Source organism: Amblyraja radiata, unplaced genomic scaffold, assembly GCF_010909765.2.
Source record: "Amblyraja radiata isolate CabotCenter1 unplaced genomic scaffold, sAmbRad1.1.pri S91, whole genome shotgun sequence".
In the NCBI taxonomy this organism is placed as follows: Eukaryota; Metazoa; Chordata; class Chondrichthyes; order Rajiformes; family Rajidae; genus Amblyraja; species Amblyraja radiata.
The window spans coordinates 173,719-188,753 of NW_022630173.1; the positions used below are offsets into that span (position 1 = coordinate 173,719).

The 15,035-nt window shown below is 47.5% G+C and overlaps 1 protein-coding gene across 1 annotated transcript; it reads right to left on the reverse strand.

Moving 5' to 3' along the window:
* Positions 1-10,378: 10,378 nt before the first annotated feature.
* Positions 10,379-14,431, reverse strand: LOC116969635 (B-cell receptor CD22-like). Its single transcript, XM_033016451.1, has 4 exons — positions 14,149-14,431; positions 12,279-12,545; positions 10,423-10,601; positions 10,379-10,384 (listed from the first exon to the last, which is right to left on the reverse strand). The coding sequence occupies exons 1-4, from the start codon at positions 14,429-14,431 to the stop codon at positions 10,379-10,381; spliced, it is 735 nt and encodes a 244-aa protein (XP_032872342.1).
* Positions 14,432-15,035: the final 604 nt, after the last annotated feature.

A 15,035-nucleotide genomic window follows, 5' to 3' on the forward strand; every position in this document is an offset into this window, starting at 1 on the left:
CGGCCCTACGAGCCTGCACTGCCATTCAATATGATCATGGCTGATCATCCAACTCAGTATCCTGTACCTACCTTCTCTCCATACCCACTGATCCCTTTAGCCACAAGGGCCATATCTAACCCCCTCTTAAATATAGCCAATGAACTGGCCTCAACTACCTTCTGTGGCAGAGAATTCCAGAGATTCACCACTCTCTGTGTGAAAAATGTTTTCCTCATCTCGGTCTTAAAGATTTCCCTCTTATCCTTAAACTGTGACCCCTTGTTCTGGACTTCCCCAACATCGGGAACAATCTTCCTGCATCTAGCCTGTCCAACCCCTTAAGAATTTTGTAAGTTTACATATAAACATAGAAAATCGGTGCAGGTGTAGGCCATTCGGCCCTTCGAGCCTGCACCGCCATTCAATATGATCATGGCTGATCATCCAACTCAGTATCCCGTACCTGCCTTCTCTCCATTCCCTCTGATCCCTTTAGCCACAAAGGCCACATCTAACTCCCTCTTAAATATAGCCAATGAACTGGCCTCAACTACCCTCTGTGGCAGATAGTTCCAGAGATTCACCACTCTCTGTGTGAAAAAAGTTTTTCTCATCTCGGTTTTAAAGGACTTCCCCCTTATTCTTAAGCTGTGACCCCTTGTCCTGGACTTCCCCAAGATCGGGAACAATCTTCCTGCATCTAGCCTGTCCAACCCCTTAAGAATTGTCTACGTTTCTATAAGATCCCCTCTCAATCTCCTAAATTCTAGAGAGTATAAACCAAGTCTATCCAGTCTTTCTTCATAAGACAGTCCTGACATCTCAGGAATCAGTCTGGTGAACCTTCTCTGCACTCCCTCTATGGCAATAATGTCCTTTCTCAGATTTGGAGACCAAAACTGTACGCAATACTCCAGGTGTGGTCTCACCAAGACCCTGTACAACTGCAGTAGAACCTCCCTGCTCCTATACTCAAATCCTTTTGCTATGAAAGCTAGCATACCATTCGCTTTCTTCACTGCCTGCTGCACCTGCATGCCTACTTTCAATGACTGGTGTACCATGACACCCAGGTCTCACTGCATCTCCCCTTTTCCTAATCGGCCACCATTTAGATAAGAGTCTGCTTTCCTGTTTTTGCCACCAAAATGGATAACCTCACATTTATCCACATTATACTGCATCTGCCAAACATTTGCCCACTCACCCAGCCTATCCAAGTCACCTTGCAGTCTCCTAGCATCCTCCTCACAGCTAACACTGCCCCCCAGCTTAGTGTCATCCGCAAACTTGGAGATATTGCCTTCAATTCCCTCATCCAGATCATTAATATATATTGTAAATAGCTGGGGTCCCAGCACTGAGCCTTGCGGTACCCCACTAGTCACTGCCTGCCATTGTGAAAAGGACCCGTTTACTCCTACTCTTTGCTTCCTGTTTGCCAGCCAGTTCTCTATCCACATCAATACTGAACCCCCAATGCCGTGTGCTTTAAGTTTGTAAATTAATCTCTTATGTGGGACGTTGTCGAAAGCCTTCAGGAAGTCCAGATACACCACATCCAACTGGTTCTCCCCTATCCACGCTACTAGTTACATCCTCGAAAAATTCTATAAGATTCGTCAGACATGATTTACCTTTCGTAAATCCATGCTGATTTTGTCCAATGATTTCACCACTTTCCAAATGTGCTGCTATCCCATCTTTAATAACTGACTCTAGCAGTTTCTATAAGATCCCCCCTCAATCTTCTAAAATCTAGCGAGTACAAGCCGAGTCTATCCAGTCTTTCTTCATATGAAAGTCCTGACATCCCAGGAATCAGTCTGGTGAGCCTTCTATGCACTCCCTCTATGGCAAGAATGTCTTTCTTCAGATTAGGAGACCAAAACTGTACGCAATATTCCAGGTGTGGTCTCACCAAGACCCTGTACAACTACAGTAACACCTCCCTGCTCCTATACTCAAATCCTTTTGCTATGAAGGCTAACATACCATTCCCTTTCTTCACTGCCTGCTGCACCTGCATGCCTACTTTCAATTACTGGTGTACCATGACACCCAGGTCTCGTTGCATCTCTCCCTTTCCTAATCGGCCACCATTCGACATTTCAGAGGACCTCACATGGTCCACCAACACCGGTGCGCTGGTCAAGAAGGCACAGCAACGACTGTTCTTCCTGAAGACATTAAAAAAGACTGGTCTGCCCCAACAGCTGCTGACAACGTTCTACCGCTGCACCACAGAGAGCATATTAACGTATGGCATCTCTGTGTGGTATCTCAGCTGCATGGAGGCGGAGAGGAGAGCTCTTCAGCGCGTCGTCCACAGAGCGCAGAGGATCATTGGGACAGAGCTACCAGCCTTGGTGGGCATCTACTACACACGGTGCCTCAGGAAGGCCCTCAGCATCCATAAGGACTCATCACACCCCTTGTAACGGTCTGTTCAAACTACTTCCCTCCGGCAGACGTTACAAGGCCTTCTACGTCCGAACCTCCAGACTCAGAAACAGCTTTATTCCAAGAGCTATAGCGGCTCTGAACCCCCCCCCCCACCCCCCCCACCCCCCCCCCACCCCACCCCACCCCACCCCCCCCCCACCCCACCCCACCCCCCCCCACCCCCCCCCCCCCACCTGGACTGTCTCCCTCGGATGGCCACGACACATAGCTTATTTATTTATTTTACTTTTCTTTTTCATCAGTTGGAAGCTGCATACTACTGACGTGCAATGACAATAAAGATATTATTATTATTCAGATAATACCTAATCGGCCACCATTCAGATAATACATTCAGGATAGCAGCACATTTGGAAAGTGGTGAAATCATTGGACAAAGTCAGCATGGATTTATGAAGGGTAAATCATGTTTGACGAATCTTATAGAATTTTTCGAGGATGTAACTAGTAGAGTGGATAAGGGAGAACCAGTGGATGTGTTATATCTGGACTTTCAGAAGGCTTTCGACGAGGTCCCACATAAGAGATTAGTATACAAACTTAAAGCATACGGCATTGAGGGTTCAGTCTTGATGTGGATAGAGAACTGGCTGGCAGACAGGAAGCAAAGAGTAGGAGTAAACGTGTCCTTTTCACAATGGCAGGCAGTGACTAGTGGGGTACCGCAAGGTTCAGTGCTGGGACCCCAGCTATTTACGAAATATTAATGATTTGGACGAGGGAATTGAATGCAACATCTCCAAGTTGGCGGATGACACGAAGCTGGGGGCAGCGTTAGCTGTGAGGAGGGTTCTAGGAGGCTGCAAGGTGACTTGGATAGACTGGGTGAGTGGGCAAATGCATGGCAGATGCAGTATAATGTGGATAAATGTGAGGTTATCCACTTTGGTGGCAAAAACAGGAAAGTAGACTATTATCTGAATGGTTGCCGAATAGGAACTTATTTGTTCGGCACGGACTTGTAGGGCTGAGATGGCCTGTTTCCGTGCTGTAATTGTTATATGGTTATAGGAAAGGGGGAGATGCAATGAGACCTGGGTGTCATGGTACACCAGTCATTGAAAGTAGGCATGCAGGTGCAGCAGGCAGTGAAGATAGCGAATGGTATGTTAGCATTCATAGCAAGAGGATTTGAGTATAGGAGCAGGGAGGTTCTACTGCAGTTATACAGGGTCTTGGTGAGACCACACTTGGAGTATTGCGTACAGTTTTGGTCTCCTAATCTGAGGAAAGACATTCTTGCCATAGAGGGAGTACAGAGAAGGTTCACAAGACTGATTCCTGGGATGTCAGGACTTACATATGAAGAAAGACTGGATAGACTCGGTTTGTACTCGCTGGAATTTAGAAGATTGAGGGGGGATCTTATAGAAACTTACAAAATTCTTAAGGGGTTGGACAGGCTAGATGCAGGAAGATTGTTCCCGATGTTGGGGAAGTCCAGAACAAGGGGTCACAGTTTAAGGATAAGGGGAAATCTTTTAGGACCGAGTGAGAAAAACATTTTCTGGCCTCAGTGGTGAATCTGTGGAATTCTCTGCCACAGAAGGTAGTTGAGGCCAGTTCATTGGCTATATTTAAGAGGGAGTTAGATGTGGCCCTTGTGGCTAAAGGGATCAGGGGGTATGGAGAGAAGGCAGGTACAGGATACTGAGTTGGATGATCAGGCATGATCATATTGAATGGCAGTGCTGGCTTGAAGGGCCGAATGGCCTACTCCTGCAACTAATTTCTATGTTTCTATTGACAGATTGTTGATTAGTACGGGTATCGGGGGTTATGGGGAGAAGGCAGGAGAATGTGGTGAGGAGGGAGAGATAGATCAGCCATGATTGAATGGCGGAGTAGACTCGATGGGCCGAATGGCCTAGTTCACCTGCTAAAATATTTGAAATTTATGAATTCTGAGGTTAATAGCCGTAAATAGAGGTTTCAGTTGAATTAATTGTCCCGTGTAGCGAGGTACAGTGAGAAGCTTTCTTGTCGCGTGCTATCCAGACAGTGGAAAGACTGTACATGATTACAATCGAGCCGTCCACAGTGTACAGATACAGGATAAAGGGAATAACGTTTAGTGCAAGGTAAAGCCTTATTAAAGATAGGCCGAGGGTCTCCAATGAGGTGGATGGAAGTTCAGGACCGTTCTCTAGTAGGTGAGAGGGCGGTTCAGTTGCCTGATAACAGCCGGGAAGAAACTGTCCCTGATGGGAGAGGGAGTGACTGGGGTGAGACTGGTCCGCTATGATGCTGCTGGCCTTGCCGTGGCAGCGTGAGGTGTAGATGGAGTCGATGGAAGGGAGGTTGGTTTGTGTGCGTAAGAAGGAACTGCAGATGTTGGTTTAAACCATGGACACAAAAAGCTGGAGTAACTCTGGGGGACAGGTAGCATCTCTGGAGAGAAGGAATGGGTGATGTTTCGGATCTGAAGTGGCCGAGACGTCACCTATTCCTTCTCTTCCGACATGCTGCCTGACCCACTGAGTTACTCCAGCTTTTTGTGTGTATCATCGGTAGGTTTGTGTGCGTGATGCTCTGGGATGCCTCCACAAATCTCTGCGATTTCTCATGGGTCTCGGACGGAGCTGATCCCAAACCGTGCTGTGACGTGTTTCACTGAACACCTCCGCTCAGTCCGTCTTAACCTACCTGATCTCCCGGTGACCCAGCACTTCAACTCCCCCTCCAATTCCCACACGGACCTTTCAGTCCTGGGCCTCCTCCATTGGCAGAGTGAGGCCCAGCACAAATTGGAGGAACAGCCCCTCATATTTCACTGGGTAGTTTACACCCCAGCGGTATGAACATTGACTTCTCTAACTTCAGATAGCCCTTGCTTTCCCTCTCTCTCAATCCCCTCCCCCTTCCCAGTTCTCCCACAAGTCTTACTGTCTCCGACTACATTCTATCGCCCCCTCCCCTGTCCCATCCCCTCCCCTGACATCAGTCTGAAGAAGAGTCTCGGCCCATTCCTTCTCTCTGGAGATGCGGCCTGTCCCGCTGAGTTACTCCAGCACTTTGTACCTGTCCACGTTCTCCACAGAGAAACTGCCTGACCCGCTGAGTTACTCCAGCACTTTGGTTAAACCAGCATCTGCAGTTCCTTCCTACACAAAATACTTTCCTTACACGGTGCATCTGTAGGAGTTGGGGAGAGTTGTGGAGTGTAGTCTAGACAGTAACGAGCTGGGACAAAGTTGTACTTACACTGGACATCGATGCGTTGAGCTGGGGACTCCGTTCTACCGAGATAATTCCTCGCGGTGCAGAAATAGTCGCAGGTCCCGGCCTCTACTGTGGCCCTCAGTCTGTATTCCACACCATCTCCCCACAGATCTGTAGACTGAGAGTCACAGAGCTTTCTCCAGCTGGAAGAGTTCGCAACAGGGTTGGCCTGTGATCCACACCGCAGTGTGATGTTTTCACCAGCAGGAGGGGCTGTTGGAGCTGTGATCCTCACATTGATGGGAGCGTCTACAGGGAGAAACATTCCCAGCGTCACACACACACACACACACACACACACAGTGGAGCTCCCTGTATATTTACGTCTCTAAGACTCACTGTAAGGCCTGGCCAAGCTGGCCATCCGCGAGTCACGGCGCCAGGCGGAAGAGGGCTTTTCCCAAGCCGGATGCTTACTGCTTTTCCGGGGATATGCCCGTGCCCGTGTGGTGTTAGAGAGGGACATGTTTGTATCGTAGTGATTTAGATCTTTGTAAGGATTGTAACATAGTTTAGTTTAGAGATACATTGTGGAAACAGGCCCTTCGGCCCACCGAGTCCACGCCGACCAGCGATCCCCGCACACTAACACTATCCCACACCCACTAGGGACAATTCTTACATTTATCAAGCCAATTAACCTACAAACCCGCACGTCTTTGGAGTGTGGGAGGGAACCGGAGATCTCTGAGAAAACCGAGACCAATGTTTGAAAATGTCGTGTCTACATAATTTGGTGATTTTGTGCTATGATTGTGGGTGTGTAAAGGGCCTGTCCCACGAGGTGATGATAGTGAGTGTGTAAAGGGCCTGTCCCACGAGGTGATTTTTCAGGTGACTGCCGGCGACTGTCAAGTCGTTGCAGGTCGCCGAGAGAACAGCGACTGGACCGGCGACTGTATTTAAGGGCCTGTTTTCTCGGTGATATTTTCGGCAACTGCCAGCAACTAGGACAATGGAATTCACCAGCGACAGCCGACGACATCCTGGCGACAACCTGCTTCAGCCCGGCGAAAATGTTCCACAACCTACGACAGCACGTACGTCAGGAGAAGACAAGCTAAGACAAGCTACAACAAGCCCACAGTCTACACAGTCCCCAAAATGTTTTGTCCATTTAAAAATACCGCGGCCACCAGAAAAACGCTACGATCCTTTGTCCCGCTGAGTAGACAGCTGGCGATCATACCGGCAACACCCCTACCACCGTGTGGTGACAGTCTAGTCGCCGGCAACACTCCTGAAATATCACCCACGTGGAACGGGCCTTTTACCACCGTTTTGTTTTGTATCGTGAGTGAAATAAAAATAATTGTTTGATACAAAAAAACTCAGACTCACTCCAAGACTTTCTAAAAGGCTCTCTAATATTCTCTAAGTCTCTCTAATATTCTCTCAGGCTCTAATATTCTCTAAGACTCTGTAACATTCTCTAAGACACTAATATTATCTAAAACTCTAATATTCTCTGAGGCTCTAATATTCTCTAATATTCTCTGAGACACTCTAATATTCACTAAGACTTTCTAATATTCTCTAAGATTCTCTAATATTATCTAAGTAATATTATCTAAGGCACTCTAATATTATCTAAGACTCTCTAATATTCTCTAAGACTCTAATATTCTAAGACTCTCTAATATTCTCTAAGACTGTATTATTCTCTCTATCTGTAAGACACTGTAAGACACCAGGACCGCATGGGCCTATATAAATCCATCACTCTATGACTCCAGAACTGTGGCTCTGTGACTATGGCTCGATGCTCATAGGGCCAAAGAGTTGTAGATGCTGCCTGTCCCGCTGAGTTACTCCAGCACTTTGTGTCCACCTTTGCTTTAAACCAGCATCTGCAGTTCCTTCCCACACAAAATGCTTTCCTTACACGGTGCATCTGTAGGAGTTGGGGAGAGTTGTGGAGTGTAGTCTAGACAGTAACGAGCTGGGACAAAGTTGTACTTACACTGGACATCGATGCGTTGAGCTGGGGACTCCGTTCTGCCGAGATAATTCCTTACGGTGCAGAAATAGTCGCAGGTCCCGACCTCTACTGTGGCCCTCAGTCTATATTCCACACCATCTCTCCGCAGAACTGTAGACTGAGAGCCACAGAGCTTTCTCCAGCTGTAAGAGTACACTGCAGGGTTGGCCTGTGATTCACACCGCAGTGTGATGTATTCACCAGCAGGAGGGGCTGTTGGAGCTGTGATCCACACATTGATGGGAGCGTCTACAGGGAGAAACATTCCCAGCGTCACATACACACACAGTGGAGCTCCCTGTATATTTACGTCTCTAAGACTCACTGTAAGAAACATAGAAACATAGAAATTAGGTGCAGGAGTAGGCCATTCGGCCCTTCGAGCCTGCACCGCCATTCAATATGATCATGGCTGATCATCCAACTCAGTATCCCGTACCTGCCTTCTCTCCATACCCTCTGATCCCCTTAGCCACAAGGGCCACATCTAACTCCCTCTTAAATATAGCCAATTAACTGGCCTCGACTACCCTCTGTGGCAGGGAGTTCCAGAGATTCACCACTCTCTGTGTGAAAAAAGTTCTTCTCATCTCGGTTTTAAAGGATTTCCCCCTTATCCTTAAGCTGTGACCCCTTGTCCTGGACTTCCCCAACATCGGGAGCAATCTTCCTGCATCTAGCCTGTCCAACCCCTTAAGAATTTGTAAGTTTCTATAAGATCCCCTCTCAATCTCCTAAATTCTAGAGAGTATAAACCAAGTCTATCCAGTCTTTCTTCATAAGACAGTCCTGACATCCCAGGAATCAGTCTGGTGAACCTTCTCTGCACTCCCTCTATGGCAATAATGTCCTTCCTCAGATTTGGAGACCAAAACTGTACGCAATACTCCAGGTGTGGTCTCACCAAGACCCTGTACAACTGCAGTAGAACCTCCCTGCTCCTATACTCAAATCCTTTTGCTATGAAAGCTAACATACCATTCGCTTTCTTCACTGCCTGCTGCACCTGCATGCCCACTTTCAATGACTGGTGTACCATGACACCCAGGTCTCGCTGCATCTCCCCTTTTCCTAGTCGGCCACCATTTAGAGGGCCTGGCCAAGGCCTGGCCAAGCTGGCCATCCGCGAGTCACGGCGCCAGGCGGAAGAGGGCTTTTCCAGAGCCGGATGCTTGCTGCTTTTCCGGGGATATGTCCGTGCCCGTGTGGTGTTAGAGAGGGACATGTTTGTATCGTAGTGATTTAGTATCTTTGTAAGGATTGTAACATAGTTTAATTTAGAGATACAGTATGGAAACAGGCCCTTCGGCCCACCGAGTCCACACCGACCAGCGATCCCCGCACACTAACATTATCCTACACCCACTAGGGACAAATCTTACATTTACCAAGCCAATTAACCTACAAACCCGCACGTCTTTGGAGATATCGGAGAAAGCCGAGAACATTGTTTGAAAATGTCGTGTCTAGATAATTTGGTGATTTTGTGCTATGATAGTGAGTGTGTAAAGGGCCTGTCCCACGAGGTGATGATAGTGAGTGTGTAAAGGGCCTGTCCCACGAGGTGATTTTTCAGGTGACTGCCGGCGACTGTCAAGTCGTTGCAGGTCGCCGAGAGAACAGCGACTGGACCGGCGACTGTATTTAAGGGCCTGTTTTCTCGGTGATATTTTCGGCAACTGCCAGCAACTAGGACAATGGAATTCACCAGCGACAGCCGACGACATCCTGGCGACAACCTGCTTCAGCCCGGCGAAAATGTTCCACAACCTACGACAGCACGTACGTCAGGAGAAGACAAGCTAAGGCAAGCTACAACAAGCCCACAGTCTACACAGTCCCCAAAATGTTTTGTCCATTTTAAAATACCGCGGCCACCAGAAAAACGCTACGATCCTTTGTCCCGCTGAGTAGACAGCTGGCGATCATACCGGCAACACCCCTACCACCGTGTGGTGACAGTCTAGTCGCCGGCAACACTCCTGAAATATCACCCACGTGGAACGGGCCTTTTACCACCGTTTTGTTTTGTATCGTGAGTGAAATAAAAATAATTGTTTGATACAAAAAAACTCAGACTCACTCCAAGACTTTCTAAAAGGCTCTCTAATATTCTCTAAGTCTCTCTAATATTCTCTCAGGCTCTAATATTCTCTAAGACTCTGTAACATTCTCTAAGACACTAATATTATCTAAGTCTCTAATATTCTCTAATATTCTCTGAGACGCTCTAATATTCACTAAGACTTTCTAATATTCTCTAAGATTCTCTAATATTATCTAAGTAATATTATCTAAGGCACTAATATTATCTAAGACTCTCTAATATTCTCTAAGACTCTAATATTCTAAGACTCTCTAATATTCTCTAAGACTGTATTATTCTCTCTATCTGTAAGACACTGTAAGACACCAGGACCGCATGGGCCTATATAAATCCATGACTATGACTCCAGAACTGTGGCTCTGTGACTATGGCTCGATGCTCATAGGGCCAAAGAGTTGTAGATGCTGCCTGTCCCGCTGAGTTACTCCAGCACTTTGTGTCCACCTTTGCTTTAAACCAGCATCTGCAGTTCCTTCCCACACAAAATGCTTTCCTTACACGGTGCATCTGTAGGAGTTGGGGAGAGTTGTGGAGTGTAGTCTAGACAGTAACGAGCTGGGACAAAGTTGTACTTACACTGGACATCGATGCGTTGAGCTGGGGACTCCGTTCTGCCGAGATCATTCCTTACGGTGCAGAAATAGTCGCAGGTCCCGACCTCTACTGTGGCCCACAGACTGTATTCCACACCATCTCGCCACAGATCTGTAGACTGAGAGCCACAGAGCTTTCTCCAGCTGTAAGTGTTCACTGCAGGGTTGGCCTGTGATTCACACCGCAGTGTGATGTATTCACCAGCAGGAGGGGCTGTTGGAGCTGTGATCCACACATTGATGGGAGCGTCTACAGGGAGAAACATTCCCAGCGTCACACACACACACACACACAGTGGAACTCCCTGTATATTTACGTCTCTAAGACTCACTGTAAGGCCTGGCCAAGCTGGCCATCCGCGAGTCACGGCGCCAGGCGGAAGAGGGCTTTTCCCGAGCCGGATGCTTGCTGCTTTTCCGGGGATATGTCCGTGCCCGTGTGGTGTTAGAGAGGGACATGTTTGTATCGTAGTGATTTAGTATCTTTGTAAGGATTGTAACATAGTTTAATTTAGAGATACAGTATGGAAACAGGCCCTTCGGCCCACCGAGTCCACGCCGACCAGCGATCCCCGCACACTAACATTATCCTACACCCACTAGGGACAAATCTTACATTTACCAAGCCAATTAACCTACAAACCCGCACGTCTTTGGAGATATCGGAGAAAGCCGAGAACATTGTTTGAAAATGTCGTGTCTAGATAATTTGGTGATTTTGTGCTATGATTGTGAGTGTGTAAAGGGCGTGTCCCACGAGGTGATGATAGTGGGTGTGTAAAGGGCCTGTCCCACGAGGTGATGATAGTGGGTGTGTAAAGGGCCTGTCCCACGAGGTGATTTTTCAGGTGACTGCCGGCGACTGTCAAGTCGTTGCAGGTCGCCGAGAGAACAGCGACTGGACCGGCGACTGTATTTAAGGGCCTGTTTTCTCGGTGATATTTTCGGCAACTGCCAGCAACTAGGACAATGGAATTCACCAGCGACAGCCGACGACATCCTGGCGACAACCTGCTTCAGCCCGGCGAAAATGTTCCACAACCTACGACAGCACGTACGTCAGGAGAAGACAAGCTAAGGCAAGCTACAACAAGCCCACAGTCTACACAGTCCCCAAAATGTTTTGTCCATTTTAAAATCCCGCAGCCACCAGAAAAACGCTACGATCCTTTGTCCCGCTGAGTAGACAGCTGGCGATCATACCGGCAACACCCCTACCACCGTGTGGTGACAGTCTAGTCGCCGGCAACACTCCTGAAATATCACCCACGTGGAACGGGCCTTTTACCACCGTTTTGTTTTGTATCGTGAGTGAAATAAAAATAATTGTTTGATACAAAAAAACTCAGACTCACTCCAAGACTTTCTAAAAGGCTCTCTAATATTCTCTAAGTCTCTCTAATATTCTCTCAGGCTCTAATATTCTCTAAGACTCTGTAACATTCTCTAAGACACTAATATTATCTAAGTCTCTAATATTCTCTAATATTCTCTGATACGCTCTAATATTCACTAAGACTTTCTAATATTCTCTAATATTATCTAAGTAATATTATCTAAGACTCTCTAATATTCTCTAAGACTCTAATATTCTAAGACTCTCTAATATTCTCTAAGACTGTATTATTCTCTCTATCTGTAAGACACTGTAAGACACCAGGACCGCATGGGCCTATATAAATCCATGACTATGACTCCAGAACTGTGGCTCTGTGACTATGGCTCGATACTCATAGGGCCAAAGAGTTGTAGATGCTGCCTGTCCCGCTGAGTTACTCCAGCACTTTGTGTCCACCTTTGCTTTAAACCAGCATCTGCAGTTCCTTCCCACACAAAATGCTTTCCTTACACGGTGCATCTGTAGGAGTTGGGGAGAGTTGTGGAGTGTAGTCTAGACAGTAACGAGCTGGGACAAAGTTGTACTTACACTGGACATCGATGCGTTGAGCTGGGGACTCCGTTCTGCCGAGATAATTCCTTACGGTGCAGAAATAGTCGCAGGTCCCGACCTCTACTGTGGCCCTCAGTCTGTATTCCACACCATCTCTCCGCAGAACTGTAGACTGAGAGCCACAGAGCTTTCTCCAGCTGTAAGAGTTCACTGCAGGGTTGGCCTGTGATTCACACCGCAGTGTGATGTATTCACCAGCAGGAGGGGCTGTTGGAGCTGTGATCCTCACATTGATGGGAGCGTCTACAGGGAGAAACATTCCCAGCGTCACACACACACACACACACACACAGTGGAGCTCCCTGTATATTTACATCTCTAAGACTCACTGTAAGGCCTGGCCAAGCTGGCCATCCGCGAGTCACGGCACCAGGCGGAAGAGGGCTTTTCCCGAGCCGGATGCTTGCTGCTTTTCCGGGGATATGTCCGTGCCCGTGTGGTGTTAGAGAGGGACATGTTTGTATCGTAGTGATTTAGTATCTTTGTAAGGATTGTAACATAGTTTAATTTAGAGATACAGTATGGAAACAGGCCCTTCGGCCCACGCCGACCAGCGATCCCCGCACACTAACATTATCCTACACCCACTAGGGACAAATCTTACATTTACCAAGTCAATTAACCTACAAACCCGCACGTCTTTGGAGATATCGGAGAAAGCCGAGAACATTGTTTGAAAATGCGTGTGTAGATAATTTGGTGATTTTGTGCTATGATTGTGAGTGTGTAAAGGGCCTGTCCCACGAGGTGATTTTTCAGGTGACTGCCGGCGACTGTCAAGTCGTTGCAGGTCGCCGAGAGAACAGCGACTGGACCGGCGACTGTATTTAAGGGCCTGTTTTCTCGGAGATATTTTCGGCAACTGCCAGCAACTAGGACAATGGAATTCACCAGCGACAGCCGGCGACATCCTGGCGACAACCTGCTTCAGCCCGGCGAAAATGTCCCACAACCTACGACAGCACGTACGTCAGGAGAAGACAAGCTAAGGCAAGCTACAACAAGCCCACAGTCTACACAGTCCCCAAAATGTTTTGTCCATTTTAAAATACCGCGGCCACCAGAAAAACGCTACGATCCTTTGTCCGGCTGAGTAGACAGCTGGCGATCATACCGGCAACACCCCTACCACCGTGTGGTGACAGTCTAGTCGCCGGCAACACTCCTGAAATATCACCCACGTGGAACGGGCCTTTTACCACCGTTTTGTTTTGTATCGTGAGTGAAATAAAAATAATTGTTTGATACAAAAAAACTCAGACTCACTCCAAGACTTTCTAAAAGGCTCTCTAATATTCTCTAAGTCTCTCTAATATTCTCTCAGACTCTAATATTCTCTAAGACTGTAACATTCTCTAAGACACTAATATTATCTAAGTCTCTAATATTCTCTAATATTCTCTGAGACGCTCTAATATTCACTAAGACTTTCTAATATTCTCTAAGATTCTCTAATATTATCTAAGTAATATTATCTAAGACTCTCTAATATTCTCTAAGACTCTAATATTCTAAGACTCTCTAATATTCTCTAAGACTGTATTATTCTCTCTATCTGTAAGACACTGTAAGACCCCAGGGCCGCATGGGCCTATATAAATCCATGACTATGACTCCAGAACTGTGGCTCTGTGACTATGGCTCGATGCTCATAGGGCCAAAGAGTTGGAGATGCTGCCTGTCCCGCTGAGTTACTCCAGCACTTTGTGTCCACCTTTGCTTTAAACCAGCATCTGCAGTTCCTTCCCACACAAAATGCTTTCCTTACACGGTGCATCTGTAGGAGTTGGGGAGAGTTGTGGAGTGTAGTCTAGACAGTAACGAGCTGGGACAAAGTTGTACTTACACTGGACATCGATGCGTTGAGCTGGGGACTCCGTTCTGCCGAGATAATTCCTTACGGTGCAGAAATAGTCGCAGGTCCCGACCTCTACTGTGGCCCTCAGTCTGTATTCCACACCATCTCTCCACAGATCTGTAGACTGAGAGCCACAGAGCTTTCTCCAGCTGTAAGAGTTCACTGCAGGGTTGGCCTGTGATTCACACCGCAGTGTGATGTATTCACCAGCAGGAGGGGCTGTTGGAGCTGTGATCCTCACATTGATGGGAGCGTCTACAGGGAGAAACATTCCCAGCGTCACACACACACACACACACAGTGGAGCTCCCTGTATATTTACGTCTCTAAGACTCACTGTAAGGCCTGGCCAAGCTGGCCATCCGCGAGTCACGGCGCCAGGCGGAAGAGGGCTTTTCCCGAGGCGGATGCTTGCTGCTTTTCCGGGGATATGTCCGTGCCCGTGTGGTGTTAGAGAGGGACATGTTTGTATCGTAGTGATTTAGTATCTTTGTAAGGATTGTAACATAGTTTAATTTAGAGATACAGTATGGAAACAGGCCCTTCGGCCCACCGAGTCCACGCCGACCAGCGATCCCCGCACATTAACATTATCCTACACCCACTAGGGACAAATCTTACATTTACCAAGTCAATTAACCTACAAACCCGCACGTCTTTGGAGATATCGGAGAAAGCCGAGAACATTGTTTGAAAATGTCGTGTCTAGATAATTTGGTGATTTTGTGCTATGATTGTGAGTGTGTAAAGGGCCTGTCCCACGAGGTGATGATAGTGAGTGTGTAAAGGGCCTGTCCCACGAGGTGATTTTTCAGGTGACTGCCGGCGACTGTCAAGTCGTTGCTGGTCGCCGAGAGAACAGCGACTGGACCGGC

Coding starts and splice junctions, on each gene's coding strand:
- LOC116969635 (XM_033016451.1), bottom strand. CDS start 14,431: ATGTTTCTCCCTGTAGACGCTCCCATCAATGTGAGGATCACAGCTCCA. Junction 12,546..14,148: donor TCAACGCATCGATGTCCAGT/GTAAGTACAACT, acceptor TTCTCCCTGTAG/ACGCTCCCATCAATGTGAGG. Junction 10,602..12,278: donor TCAACGCATCGATGTCCAGT/GTAAGTACAACT, acceptor TTCTCCCTGTAG/ACGCTCCCATCAATGTGTGG.